General features: G+C 48.0%; 1 protein-coding gene across 2 annotated transcripts in view; it reads left to right on the top strand.

Annotated features, from left to right (window-relative positions):
• Positions 1-14,951, top strand: part of NDRG3 (NDRG family member 3) — a 56,924-nt gene that overhangs the window by 40,028 nt on the left and 1,945 nt on the right. Inside the window, exons 4-16 of one of the 2 annotated variants that reach the window (XM_058814859.1) lie at positions 4,779-4,884; positions 5,571-5,691; positions 6,178-6,240; positions 6,565-6,625; positions 8,198-8,284; positions 8,816-8,872; positions 10,055-10,158; positions 10,536-10,601; positions 11,069-11,120; positions 12,437-12,484; positions 13,117-13,152; positions 13,244-13,295; positions 14,838-14,876. In XM_058814859.1, the coding sequence (XP_058670842.1) occupies positions 4,779-4,884; positions 5,571-5,691; positions 6,178-6,240; positions 6,565-6,625; positions 8,198-8,284; positions 8,816-8,872; positions 10,055-10,158; positions 10,536-10,601; positions 11,069-11,120; positions 12,437-12,484; positions 13,117-13,152; positions 13,244-13,295; positions 14,838-14,876 (892 nt within the window). The remainder of the gene's footprint in view (positions 1-4,778; positions 4,885-5,570; positions 5,692-6,177; positions 6,241-6,564; positions 6,626-8,197; positions 8,285-8,815; positions 8,873-10,054; positions 10,159-10,535; positions 10,602-11,068; positions 11,121-12,436; positions 12,485-13,116; positions 13,153-13,243; positions 13,296-14,837; positions 14,877-14,951) is intronic. The other variant, XM_058814860.1, reaches the window with a different exon arrangement.

Here is a 14,951-nt window from a genome sequence, read left to right as displayed (position 1 = left end):
AGTCATAGCAGAAAAACTAAACATATTTTTTTCTGCATGCAGGCTTGGCACAGAGTGACTCACAGAGAGCACTGTGCTGGAATGCTCTTTGTGGGGAGTCAGTGCAGATCCTGCCTTACCCCAGAGTGCTTGCTGCAGAGGCTCTACAAAAATAATATTTATGCATTTGTAGCAGGTTGCCAGAACTGGAAGTACCAACCCAGGAGTTTTAAATAAGTTTAAATAGTTGAGGTGTTAAGTGAGAGGTTATGCTCCTCTGTTGAACCTGCCATGGTACCAATGATTCATCTGCCAGACATTTTAAAAGATGGATCAGAATTCAGAGGAATTCTTGAAATTCACTGACCAACTATACCAGACAGACTGATACAATTAGCAGAGTACAGTGGATCAATGACACTGATAAATACTGGGAAAGGGTAATGCAAGTTTTTAAATGGAAGGAGTCCTGCTCTGCAGAGCTGTTGGAATTCTTCATATGAATCAGTAGTGATATAAATAAAGATAATTCAGTCAATAAAGCCTACTTGGATTTCCAAGAGACAGGACCAAAAAGAGTCTTAAGACATATCTCTTAAGGGACTTAGGAGACCATGCAGTCAGAAGAGAAGTCCAGTGATGGATGAAATACTTACTAAAAAAACTCAGCATTTGTCTTCACAGTCAAGATCACTTGAGGAGCACTCTGGAGGTCTGTACTGGGACCTGTGCTGCTTAAATATACTCTTTAGAGGTATGGAAAAAGTGATGGAAGGTGCAGTGACAAAACTTATCTGCCTTTGGGTAAACAAAATGTGCTGCACATTGAGTCAAGCCTTCCTAGAGTGGAAAATGAAAGCATGGGCTCACAGCAGATGATAACCCGGAGGCGTAAGACCTTAACATTGCAGGGGATGAGTGACAATGTCAGCACAGGGCTTGTGGCTTTCAGCAAAGCAAATCAATCCTTGTTCATCAGGAACAGAGAACAAAGCACCTCCATTGTGCTGCTTTGTGCATCCACAACATGTGCCTGCATGCGTTTGGCATCCTGCCGGGCCCCTTGGCTCACAGAGTCCCTGGGGCAGTTTTGGAGGCCCAGCAGCATGGTCAGGGCCATGCTGTACTAGGGCTGGCTGGATACAAGCCCATCAGCCCAGAAAGGAGCATGTGGGGGTCACGAGCTGTCAGAGTATTGCTTCTGGGGAGTATGGAAATGGGGTCAGTTGCTCCCCAGCTTCCAAACCAAAGGCAAGGAGATCTCATGCAAAATCAGCAGATATGAGATGGGGAATTACGTGATTCTTTACCCCACACATTAATAAGGTTCAGCTGCTCTGGTCACAGGGGGAGAGCGGTACCAAAGGCACAAGTTGGGCAGTTGCAGCCCCATCCTCAGAAAGTTGAAGACCACACCTCCAGTTAAGGAAGTCTCGCTGGACCTACAGATTGCTGGAAGCTGGGAAAGTTACAAGATGGGAAACTGTTACAAGATGCAAGTGTTTGAGAACTTGTATCGCTTTATCCTTTTCCACAAGCACAGGCTCCTGAAGTCATCCCAGCAGGCTACAGCTGCAGCTGGTCTCCATGCCTTCTGTTCTTCCTTCATCATTGCTGTTCTCCTTCCCAACCTGCAGGCACTGCTGGTGTTCGAAGCTGTGAATCCCAGGTGCTCTGGTGGATCAATGGCAGCTCCCTGCCCAGCCTCAGCAGCAAGTGTGGCCCTGGCAGTGCCTGCGGCTGCTGAGAGCCAGTTCTGGGAGCCACACTGCTTCTGCTACCCTCCTCCTATTTGCAGCAGCTGGGCTGCAGCTGCTGGTTATTTTTACCTACCATACAAATAAAGGCAAAAGATAAAAATATCTTTTTTCACAAGAAAAATTTCTGATAAAGTTTTCAGTCCCTAAGTGAAAATTGAATTCTATTCAGCTCTTCAAAACACAACCTGTGGATCATGAGCTTCTCTTCCATGCATCTCCCTTATTTTAAAGACTGCAGGTTTGCAAAAGTCTGGCTGTCTCCTGGCCACGTGTTTTCCACCTGCCTTCTTGTATCACTGCTTCCCTGCACTAGACCAGATGAGCATTCAGATGTTAGCTGGAATTGAACACCTGCAAAGTAACAAACCATGAATCTCTTTTCAAACTACACTGATATAGTGTGAGCAGAGAGCAGAAAGAAACCAAGTGTGCCAGAGTCTAGAAGTGTCTGTTACTTTCCAACACAACACATCTACACAAGCAGATGGCAAATACCAGGAGTGAACATGCCAGAATTGTGTTTTGGAACGGGGCAGCAGTTAGGCAGCTGTGAAGGGTGTATACAAGAAGGACATGAGGAAAGTATGTTTGTCACGGGCAGAGGGTGCAGCTGGCAAAGTTCCTGTTCTCTCACTGAATGCTCTGGTACCCACTGTGAGTTATTCTGCTCCACATTTGAGCGAGTAATAAGCCAGTAATAATGTAACTAAATAATAACTTTTGGGGGGCAGTTCAAGGTAGCAACCGTTTAAGTGTAGAGACTGTGTTGCTATCTAAACCATAATACCTAAGCTTCAGTTTAAGCTTCCATCTCATGCTGTCCTGTGGCTTTGATACATAGGAGAGCTGTTGTGGAGACAAACAGGTGATGAGGAGTCATGCATACGCTAATTGTGTGTCATCTGAAAATGATTTTGTCCTTTGCAATCAGAGATTGAGATAAAAGCCCTAAAACTCCAGGGAAAGTTTCAGAGAAAATAAAGTTTGCTGTAAAAACTGACATTGAATCACTGGTAGGGAAACTGGGGGTAAAACTCAGTAAGTTCAAATGTAATTACAGAAAAGACTGTATTGCAGACATATTTCAATATCATCAGCTCTTTTGTTGCTTTCTTTGCTTTTCTCATTATTTTCTCAGTCTAGTGTTTGTGTTTCTGTTTGATAGTTGAGCTTTTGCTGCTGCCTATAGAACCTCCCTCATCCCCTGCAGGTCTCCTCCCTTCATGAGCTGTGAATCAGTTTAATTGATCTCGTGATCGGGGCAAGGCTATTCCTTCTGCCACCCCATGCACTCCCCTTGGGCTCTGAACCAGAACCAGCATTTGCCAGACCAGTCTATGAGCTTCTTAACTCACTGACCTGGCAGTAGTCTAACAAAGCAAGATTAATTTTTTAAAAAATGGTTACTGGATAGCTGCTTATGGAAGGGCCTGGCAAATGCCAGAGCTGGCAGAGAGACTTGCTGTTAGTGGAAGTCCTTAGTACAGCCCTCAGGGGTGTAGGGAAGTGCAGGTCAGGGTCAGGCTCCAGCCACTTGGGCACTTGCTGCACTCTCCATTGAGTTCACTGTGTTTCGCCCTTCCAGCCACCTGCACTGCCAGTTGCCTTCTCCAAAAGTGGCCACTTTATTTAAAGGACTCATTAACACCTGTAGGCTTAGAGAGCACTAAACTGGAATCCAGTGCTGTGGCTGCACAGCACATCCTTCAGAAGTACAGGACAGAGCTTTGTCCAGCTCAGCAGAGCTCTCCTGAGAGCTGAGACATGGGCAAGGGGCAGAGCCTGGAGGTGTGCTGGAGGCTGAGGAAGCAGGGATTGCACCTTGGGCTGCTTTGTGGAGCCTTGCTGTGAGGACAGGAATTCCTGCCACATGGACACATGCTTGCTTTGCAAACACAGACGAGTCCTTTCCTACCCCAAATCTCTTCCTAAGGAAAAGGGAGTCAGGTGAACCTCAGATAAGGTAATGTCATCTGCAGATGGGTCTCTGCTGCTTTGTAGATAAGTACTCTAGCTTCTGCACATGCAGTGCAACAGCTGCATGCAAGCAAAACCCAGCCCCATTCTGAGGACAAGGGCAGACAGGGGTGTCTTGTTATCCTTCAAACACAAGCCTCGGGAAGGTTTCAGGCTGCCTCATGTGATTTGGCTGGGCCAGTGTCCTCCTGTTGCCACACTCCTGGAGCAAGGGAAGAGAGAAGCTTTGGGGTCCCTGAAAGGAAGCACAGCTGGGTGAAGGAAGGTCTTACACTGCAAGAACTAAATCAGTCTGCCCCATAACCAGCTTTCAAGAGTGCCCAGAAAGTGGGTGGGGTGGATTTCTGATGTGCTGCAAGGCAAGTACTCTCATCAGTCCTGTGTTTGATTTAATGACTTTCAGGTTGTTCAAAGTTACTGTTTAAAAAAAAAAAATCATATACTTTATGTAAACTGGTAAAACATATTTCTGAGGTTGTAATGTCCTGTCTTCAAGCTGAACCATATGGCTTTTTCCTAAGCAGGCATTTTCTTAATATCAAGAAAATAATTGGTGCTTTTTATAGTTACTGTAAGAGCATGTCTCTCCATTGATTTCTGTAGATAAGAGAAGGATTCTACAAGTGATATTGTGTATCCAGCTTTCCTGACATTTCCACAGCTTTGCCAAAGTCCATAGATATCCCAGAGATCTTGATCATGAGAAGATGCAGCCTCAGACCATTTGCATATCTGTACAAAAGCAAACTGCTTTGGGCAGTGGTTGAACACAGAGAACTGATACAGAGGTTTGACAGGATTGTGAATTGGCCAGGTTGGGTGGATCTTGGATCTCCTGTCCACCTGATGCAGTGGACAGTATCCCTGCATGTGGCCAGGAGGTGGAATGAGATGGCGTTTAAGATCCCTTCCAACCCAAACCATTCTGTGATTTCAAGAGCTGTACTGTGGGTAGGAGAGCAGTGTTAACATGGGAATGAGGCCCTTGCTGCTGGCCCTCAGTTAGGGTTCCCTGTGAAGGCAGCACATGTAACACTGGGGCTCCTTCTTCTCTCTCTGCAGGAACATGACATTGAGACAGCTTTCGGAGTGGTTCATGTCACCATGCGGGGCACACCCAAGGGGAACAGACCTGTCATCCTCACATACCATGACATTGGCCTCAACCGTAAGCCCTTGCATTGCCAGGACCCTGAAAAAGGGATTATTCGTGGTATTTGCTTTTGAGCATGGGGAGTAGCAGGCCTGGTATGGAGCTGAGATGAGGTCATTCCAAGGTGAAAAGATAAAGGTCTGCAGGAGAGAGAGCACATGGCGTGCCCCTGTCCATTCTAACAGCCCTTGAAAGGTAGGGCCAAGGTGGAAAGATGGAAATAGGTCCACCCAACACATGGTAGTGCTCTAGCTGACTTGCTGCACTGTGTGATAGGGCATCCATCCTGTGGGTGCTGGGCAGGTGAACAAGTCTCTTGTACATGGCTGCAGCAGTAGTGTAATGTTCTGGTGGGCACAGTTGCTCTTTTGACATCTTCCCACCCAAAATGTTCTGTTACCTTCACACAGGTACTTCTCTGTGAGTGCTTTAAGTCCCCAGGTGCTGTGAGGCCCTGCTTTCTGGGGCATTGCAGGCATGACTGTTTGTCTGCCTGCCCTCCAGTCATGGTAATTCCATTGCTGAGACTCACTGCTGCATTGCAGTTTTGTGCAGAGGCACAGCATGTACACCATCCAGCACCCACTGCCCTATGGTCTCAGTAGGGGCTTGAGCTCCTGCAGGTGTGTGCCGTGGTGTTTGGAGGGTGGCTTGCAATAAAACCTAAAGAAGTATCTAATTTCTTCTTGTTGTTGTTTCAGACAAATCCTGTTTTAATGCATTCTTTAACTTTGAAGACATGCAAGAGATCACCCATCATTTTGCTGTGTGCCATGTGGATGCACCAGGCCAACAGGAAGGAGCCCCCCCATTCCCATCTGGGTAAGAGCTCTGCAGTCACCCATGTTGTTCAGTCTGGACTGAGGTAGCACCCAGTTAAGGCCAGCTGGGACTGCCAGGCTGAGTGTAGTGGTAAGCAGATGCCAACAGCAGAGGAAATGGCAAGATGAGGAAGCTTCCCAAGGGTCATTCAGAGAACTCTCCAATTACTAAGGCATGGGTAAAGCCCTCATTAGGGCTAAGTCTGGTACCACCTTCCTGACTTGAACATGAGCCCAGCACACTGCAGTCGGGCTGGCATTTCATCTGTCCATCTTGCCACAGAAGTATGACTGCCCAAAGGACCACAGCTCTGTGTTAGTCTTGCTCTGAGGGATGGGATCCACACAGTCAGCTGAAACATACAGTATTGTTGCACATTAATAACCTGTGCGCGTCTGCCAGATGTTCTTTGCCCCTCCTACCTTGAGTGGAACTGGAAGGTAACCTCTGTCAGGCTGTATTTGGAGGTGCTCCCTTGCTTTTCAGGTACCAGTATCCCAGTATGGATGAACTGGCTGAAATGTTACCTGCTGTCCTGACACATCTAAAGTAAGTCTCTGAAAGGAAATGGGGTGAGGCAGCTGGATACCTCTATTCCAGCACCTACTTCTGTCTCTGCTTGCCATGACTGATATGCTCACTGAGGTGTCCCAAGAGGCACAAGTATCTGCTAACCAGTGGGACCCTCTCTAGTTTTATGCTGGGGACAATGTCTGCTACATGAAGCAATTTATGGCTGCTGCATCATTGCTGCATTGTTTTGAAAACAAACCATAAGTGCACAGCTGGATACAGAGGGGAAAGGTTTTGCCTCAAGGGATGCTTCAGCTGAGCTAAGTTAGTTGTGCTGACTGTGAAATGCCTGTATTTCAGCCTGAAAAGCTTCATTGGAATTGGCCTAGGCGCTGGTGCTTATGTCCTCAGCAGGTGTGCAGTAAGTATCTCTTCACTGCTTGTGACTCATGTGGGCTGTGGTCATCCTTGTGGGGCACGGGCCAAGTAACATTCAGTAATTACAGCAGGGCTGCAGGGAGCCATGGGAGAGCTACCTCCATCCAGATGGTTGTGTTGGAGTAGTCAGGGTTACTCTGAAGCTGTGCCAGGCATGGAAACATTGTAATGTGATGCCTTTGAGTCAGCTGAGCCCATCCTGAGTGCTAGTAATAGTCAGTCTTGAATCTTCACAGAGACCAGCTGCACTACTGTGTGCTGTGTCCACTGTTTGTGGCACCAAAGAATGGATGTGGTGATGTACTCCCAACTGGTGTTGATGTGGAATGTGCTTTGTCACTGGAAGGAAGCAGATTTTGCTCCACCCTTACACAAGAGAGTGCTTCTATTTCAGTATCCGCTAATATATTTCTCTCTAGTGTATTGTTCATGTGAAATCAGTGGGTATTGTTTAGTATGATACAGGAATTTATCGGGAATTCACCTGAGTCTTTCAGAGTTACTGCTAAAAAATCCCAGGTAATCTGTCATTTTCATTAAAATTTACTTCAGGTTGTTGTGTGCAGAGAGTTGCCAGTTGTTTAGGCCACTATAATTTCTTCAAGCCATTGTGCTGGGCAGCTGCCCCTCCTTACACAAAGTTCTCTGTTTCCCATTCCCTACAGTCAGGATTGAGTTGGGGCAGTGTGAGGCATTGGTGTTTCACTGTTCCTTGCTTTCTGTATCTTGGATAGTTTTCAGCCTTGCTAAAGAGGAGTTTGTGCAAATCAGCCTTAGTCCTCAACGAAATGCCACAAGTGTGCCCTTGACACACTCCCTGGGCTGTGGGCAGTTTCCTGCTGAGGACAGAGATGTTTCCTTCTCCTTCACATCAGTGCAGCAGAACAGGAGAGCTGCCTTGGAGTGAACCCAGAACTCAGCAGAGGCTGGTTGCCTCTGATTTCTGAGTTTGTATTTGCAAGCAGTTCTCATAAGTGCTTTGTACCTGTGCAGCCCAGGTACAGCCTGAGGCATACTGGAGGGTTTTGGGATGGAGCAGGGGAAGGGGTGTCTGCAGGGCAGGGGGAGAGCAGGGGTGCTGCTTGGGGAGAGGGTGCCCCTGTAGCTCAAGTTTCCATACTGCAGGGGCTTGGGGGGCTCAGCACTAACTCCCCTGCTGTTTGCCCCCTTTCCACTGGGAAAACTGCCTTTTCCTTGAGGAGAAAGAGGTGCTCTTCAGGCACAGTAGCTTGCCAAGGTTCTTCGCAGAGGTGCTGGATTGGAGCAAAGAAGGTTGCTGATCCCTGTAACACACTGGGCCTGAGCAGGACCTGCAGCTGTGCCAGGCACACAGGTCACCAGAAAGCACTGCTGAGTCTGTAGGTGCTGTGGAGCACCTCAGAGCCACAAATGAGTCAGATCTGGTCTTGCTGGGAGCCACCAGCTACCCGGCACAGAAGAGCTCCCTAGTTTGTCTTGCACCTTTTGCAAGAAGCTTTCCAGCTGCTGCACCAGCTGTTGACCACTGTGTGGGCTGAATCATCCTTCTGAGTGTTCCTCTGCTCTCTCCCCACAGCTCAGCCACCCTGACCTGGTGGAGGGACTTGTTCTTATTAATGTTGATCCATGTGCAAAGGGGTGGATTGACTGGGCAGCATCCAAGGTGAGATTCTGCTTTCCCACACATGTGCTCTCCACAGCACCTAATGAACAGTGTGTAGAGTAAAAAAAAAAGGACAGAATACAGGATATTTTCCATTTCTGGGGAAACCTGTACAATTTCATTTCTTGTCCCTGCTGCATTCTAAGTCTGGATATAGTATGGTCTCTGCCAGAGGAGCATGGTTGGGTGTGATCATGTGAATGAGAAATGCAGATAAACTGCTTGGATCACTCAGCTTTCCTCTCATTCTCTGCTTGCAGGCTTCATTTGATTGATATTGAATGAATCTCTTAATTATTCTCTTATTCTGGTCCCTTGAAGTTATTTAAGGTTTCAGGATTTTTGGAGAGCTGGGTTGTGTATACAGTTTCTTTGAAGCTTTGCATGTCCATCCCAAGCTTCAGGCATTTGCTTCTTATATGATATAAATAGTTTCTTCATTGTTTCCTTTACTCTGAGTAGCTGTTTTGCAATGTGTGATGAAACTGCATTTTCCTGTTACTCTCCTCCTCATTCATGGTCACTCCTCAGTTTTCAGGCTGGACAACCAACATAGTGGATATTGTCTTGGCACATCATTTTGGCCATGTAAGTACCCAGCAGATGCTAATGTTGCCTGTGCAAATGTGCATGTAGCTATAACTTCTGTATGTGTCTGCTCCCAAATAGTTCTGGTCCATCAGACAAGAGTTGCCAGAGGTAGTACCTTTTTCTGTGTGTGTCAAGCTCACATTGGGGTTGGCATGCTGGGGGGCACACACATCCTCACTCTTGCCCTCACTGTCTCCAGGCCATGCACTGGTGACAGAACTCCTTTGTGGTGCTTGGGACACTATCCACAGAAACAAGTGGCAGCCAGTTCTCTGTAGCCAGCATGGAAGCCTTTGGACTCTGGGTAGAGCACAGGCCAGCTGGGAGCTGGCAGTGGGATCTTGTATCTGTCCAGATGTTGAACTGCTGCATTCTGCTCTTCATCTTACCCTTCAGTTTCAGCAGAGGCAAACCAGCCCTTCCTGAAAACTTTGAATACAGCAATGCCTTGTGTTTGGGATTAGCTGTCTCTCAAGCAGCAAGCTTACTGGGCAATGGCAGGGGCAGTGCCTTGTGCACACTGTGTATGCCACACAGCAGATCAGTCCTTGACCTGGAGTCTTCTTGCAATGACACATCAGCACTGAAAGGAATGCTTCTTTCTCCAGCACCACTTCCTGCTGTGCATATCCTGCTCTCTTCCCCACTGTCAAGCCCCTTCATTGTATGTAGTGCTTCCTCACATTCCCTGTTCTCTCTGGCTCTCTCAGAATGTAGTTTCTTCTTAGAACTGGCTGCTGGAATTGAACTTTCCCCTGGTCACAGTCTTACAGCTTAAGTATTTTTTTACTTTATTACATTTATTAGTATTATTATGTACTTTGCTTCTTAAACATTAAGTGTAAGTGGAAGACCTGCCAAACAGAGTGATTTGTATCTGTGTAAGCATTACTGAGGCTTGGGAGTTAACTAATCCCATCTCAGGATACTTGTACTCTGGCAGCAGCTTGTGCACTGTCAGTTGTAAAGTGTAGTCACATTACCAAAGCATGGCATGTACCAGCACATCACTTGAGCCCCTCATGTCTCTGGGGTCCTTATGCAGTGTGGAGTTGCTGCCCTCTGTGTCACTGTTCACAGAGAATGATGTCTGTGGACATGCTTTGGCATTTTTATGACTGTTGCTTCTTTACTTGTGAAAAGTGTTTCCTGTTCTTCAATTCTTCTACTTTTGTACAGGAGGAACTGCAGGCAAATCTAGATTTGATCCAAACATACAGGCTTCATATTGCGCAGGACATTAACCAGGATAACCTTCAGCTGTTCCTCACCTCATACAACAGGTATCAGATACCTTTTTGCCTGACAGACAGCTCCCATAGCTTCCCCATAGCTCAGTAAATGTGCTGCCATATGTATTATCCTGCTGGGTATTGTATCAGGGGAACCTTTGTCCTAAGCCTAGTTTTCAGCTGTTGCCCTGAGCCAAACCTAGCCCTTGTGTGTGCCTGCAGGCACTGTCACACCTCAGTAGCTCATCTCTGGGCACACAGCCAATGCCATGAGAGGATGAATCCTGTTGTCTGGGGATGACTGCTGCGGCTCCTGATCAGGAGTTGCCTGGGTGCTGGAGCCAGCACTCATGGTTGGATTTTGTGTGCCTCATGATAATCAGTTTCCTCAGCAGATTAATGAAGAATTGTTCTGTTTTGTCTTTCAGTCGTAAAGATCTAGAAATTGAGAGACCAGTTGTTGGTGTCAATGAAATGACTGCAAAAACACTCAAGTAAGTTGCCTGAATCAGCCTATCTTAATTGCTGATTCTGCAGTCTCTTCAGCAGAAAAGATGATGTTGCTTCTCAGCAAGAACTGCACCAAGCTCAAGCACTGGGAAGACTGTCCGAGACAGCTCCAGGCTGTTGTACAGGACTGTCAGCTGCAATGGGGCAGAGGTGTCTGGAAGTCCTCTCATTAAGAACACATTGAATTTCTCCAGAAGGCAGGGTCAGAGGCACATGTGTGCAGCAGCAGTGCCAGTTGGTGTGCATGGAGAGGACAGTCTGGGTGCATCTGCAAGCCCTGGATAATTTTTTGGTACAACAGAATGCCACGGTGATGGCAGGCAGGGATTTTGCTGAGACTTTTTTTTTTTTTGCTGAGCCTTTCATGAGGGTGTTGATTCACAAAGCTCAACCTTCTCAGAAACCCCTTTGGTGCACTTGGAGTAACATCTCTCTTTTGGCTTTTGACCAGGTGCCCTGCTTTGCTTGTTGTTGGTGACAACTCACCTGCTGTGGAAGCTGTGGTATGTATCCATGAACTCTTTCCTCCTGTGACATTAGCCCCACAAGTCACTTAGCAACCCTGCAGTGCTTTCACCTTGCTCAGAATTACAGACAGTGGCTCTTTGTCCCAAGCTCTTTTTCAGTCCTCCAGTTACTCATGGGAGAGCCAAGGCTCAGGGGCCTTGAATGGCCCTCAGGGCAACTCCAAGGTGAGGATGGCAGAACCTGAATGAGCACCCTGCTCAACAGGTGATGCAAAGGATCCTGTTTGGGATCATGCATCCCTCCCTGAGCTCTGCCAGGCTGCTGCCTGCAGTTTGGTTCCAGTCTTGAATTGCTGTTGTTTTGCTGTTACTCTGGGGCTACCTAAGGATTAAAAATAACTGAGTATGACTCCAGTTCTTGTGGTAGAGCTCTCTTGGAGTAGTGCATCACCAGGAAGGCAGCACTTAGGAGCTCTGTTCTCTGCAGACACCCATAACCCACTTCCCTCCCAGCACAGCTATGAGCAGGGCATGGCACAGGGTAGTGTGATTGGGATGGATGTTGCTCCTCCCTATCAGCCAGGGATTGTGGGGAGACCAGGAGGTTGTGAACAAAAGCAGCAGTCTAAAACTGTGGAAGAGTGTAGGAGTCTCCTGAAGCAGTAACTTGAACCTAGGAGCCATGCATGGAGAACATTTTCTGGCCATGGCCTGTTGCCTTGGTCTGTTTGATCTGGAAGTCTGAAATTAAGTCTGCAAGTTTTGACTTTTCTAGAATAATATCCTTGAAGATTCTCATTGCTTACTGGCCACAGTACAGTACAGGATAGGGTCTTCTGCATATTAGTGTGCCTGTCTGGCTGCCCAGGTTTCCTGCTGAGAATAACCTCCCCTACTGTGGTTGCTTTTCCTATAGAGTCTCTGCCTATTCTCTTTTTGCAGCAGTCTTACAGAGAAGACGTGGTCGTGACCTCCTTGTCTGGCCAGGGCACTGAGTGACCTCCCTTATGCTGCATTGCACAGAAATCTCCTTCCCTCCCAGTCTTGCTGTCAGAGCACAGAAGGTGCTCCAGGGTTTTATAGTGCATCCCCAAACTAGGGGATGATTTCAGTTGAAGTCATGACCTGTCATCAAAAGGTCCCTTAGATGGATCACCTGTCTTTCTTCCCTGGATCTTTTATTCATTGTTCACTTCTTACAGGATCTCTGCTTTCTTGCTTGCTCCTTCCTGGCTCCAGAGAAGCGACCATTGCTGAAGACAGCCACTGCTTCTGGTGCAGCTACTCCACATTTTACATCTCAGTCTTTGCATTTTCTGTGTGACAACATGTCCCTCTCTCCTTTTTTCTAGGTTGAATGCAATTCCCGTCTTGACCCAACCAAAACTACCCTTCTGAAGGCAAGTGCCACTCCAGAATTATTCTGGCCAGCATAAAGACACTATTTTTGCTCAGCTTCACTTAGGTTTTTGCTTTCCATACATTTGGCTTTGAGAAGTTTTTGGACAGTCATTCAGAGCTGTGCTCTCTCCTCCATGGAGCCAGGGCTTGAGAGGGAAGAGTTTGTCAGGCAGTCCCTCAATCCCTGCTTTATGGCCACCTTCAACTGGCCAGGAAGACCCATGAGAGTTAGCAGAGATGCCCTGCCTCCACCCTGCTCTCTGCAGCAACAACAACATCCTTTTTCCCAGCTTTGTACTGGTCCTTTCCACCCTCACCTGTGGCCCCACAATGTGCCCAACAGCGGCTGTGTGGGAGCGCAGAGGGACAGGTCTGGGCAGAGGAGGCTGGGAAGGTGCTGGGCTTCTGCAGTGTGGCCTGAGATCACTTGGTGACGTGGCCTCCAAGGTGCAGGGTTCCCTCAGCAGCAGGTCCCTGAAGGTTTATCACCTTGGCCTTGCTCTGGTTGTAGAGGTGAGGTGGTGGAAATGCAGTGTGGTGCTCTCAGCCTGGTGGGTGGATGGTGCTGGCTTGGTTTGGGGTTGTCCTCCTGGGCAGGACAGCTCAACTTGCCTTTTGTTTCCTGCTGCAGATGGCCGACTGCGGGGGCTTGCCTCAGGTGGTTCAGGTGAGACACACCTTGGCCTCTCCCATGGCATTTGAGGGCAGAAGAGCCCTTTGTTCTGCTTGCACTAAAGCCACTCTCTCTGTTTCCACAGCCTGGCAAGCTGACTGAAGCCTTCAAGTACTTTGTGCAGGGAATGGGCTACAGTAAGTGGCAAACACAATTTTGTCTTTTGGAGCAGGGTTGTCGTGAATGGAACTCAAGCTTTCTGGTCCGTCTGAACCCACTGGCATCTGTGTTCCTACCCCTGAGCTAGTGTGGTTGCCAGGAGATCCATCCATGCTGGAAAATCAGCTAGTGTGCTGACATGCCTTAGCAAGCCACTGTTGTTCCCTGACGTGTTGGTGACTCCTTTCTGGTTGCTGGTGTTGGTAAAACCTTTTAAGTCTGTCTTTGTGCCAATCCAGAAAAATGTGTTCCCAAGAACAGCAAATCTGTGCCTACCTTCTCCAAAGGGGAAGGAGGTAGCAGTGCAGCCCCATGACTAGTCCGGGTATGAGAGCTTGACTAGTCCGGGTATGAGAGCTCCCCTGTTTCTCCTCAGATGTTCCTGTTTCTCTCAGACTCACCAGGGTTAAGCAGTGCTCCACAACAAATCCCTCTAATGGCAGAACAGGTTCCTGGGTGACTTCTGAGGCACCCAGGGAGCCCAGAGAGAGCTGTGCTTTGCACTAGTGCATGTCCTGCCCTATAGCTTCCTCACCATGCTTGGAGGCAGAAGATATTGTCACCTGAGTGTATCAGACTAACAGCTGCTCAGCTCCCTGCCCTTGGTGTTTCTGAAGAATCAGAGGAGGAGGTCTTCTTTACTTCTTTATCTCCAAGAAGGGCTTTACTACTCAGGAACATCAGGAGAAGGGCTTCTCAGTGCACTCTTGCCTACTGGGGTCAGGAGTTCCCTTTTGTGGATGACGAGCCTTCAAAAGCTTGAGTTAGGGAAGGGCTTGGTTTGTGTGACTGGCTGACCACTGAGCATGGCCACCATCAGAGCTGGGACACTTGCAGTGGTCTCCTCACAGCTTTGCCAGATCATGGTCAGGCTTAGCAGAACCTGGCAGAATTTTCCTTGCAGAATTAGTAGCTTGTCCCAGAATAGTTTTCCCAGCTTTCATGGGCAAGACTGTGGGACGCTGTGAGTGTGGCCAGTTCTCTTGGGTAGAACAAGGTAGAAGCAAAACTCAGCTGGGCATTGCTAGAAATACAGAAACCAGTTCTCCAACAGCTGTTCCTGTGCCTTCTGTACATGAGCTGAAGCAGCTGGGTGTACTTCTGCTGACACTGCAGGTGGAAGGTACCAGCCTTGAAGGAGACTTGCAGCAGGAATCTGTCATCCCAAAGACATGAATTTCTGTCCCATATCTGGAGTTACACAATATACCCCAGGGAAACTATATTTCTGTTGAGCAGGTGCGGGGTGTGCAGGGGGGAGTTGCTGTCACCAGGTACAGTGTGATTTTCAGCTAAAGGCGTTGAAGAGATTTGGCCCTGATGGGTTTTTAGGTGAGCTTGGCATCACCCTGAGATGCTTATTAGCAGCTGTTCTTACAAATCCTGGGAGCTTTCAGTGCAGTGTACGAGCTGGGAAAGGTAGCTGGGGGTCCCAGGAGTAGTGCAGCCACTAGTCACACACCGCAACTAATGGGTTCTTTCCTGTATTCATCCCTTTCCTTGTCTCATGTTGTTTCCAGTCCCTTATGTGCAGCTCAGCCACCTAAGCACTGAGTCAGGTACCTCCAACCGTGCATCCACCTCGGCCCCGGTCTGTGTGCTGAGTGGAATTGTTCTCTGGGTGTGCTTTGCTC

Source organism: Ammospiza caudacuta, chromosome 15 (genome assembly GCF_027887145.1).
Source record: "Ammospiza caudacuta isolate bAmmCau1 chromosome 15, bAmmCau1.pri, whole genome shotgun sequence".
NCBI classification, from domain to species: domain Eukaryota; kingdom Metazoa; phylum Chordata; class Aves; order Passeriformes; family Passerellidae; genus Ammospiza; species Ammospiza caudacuta.
This window is presented reverse-complemented; position numbering and strand designations above follow the sequence as displayed.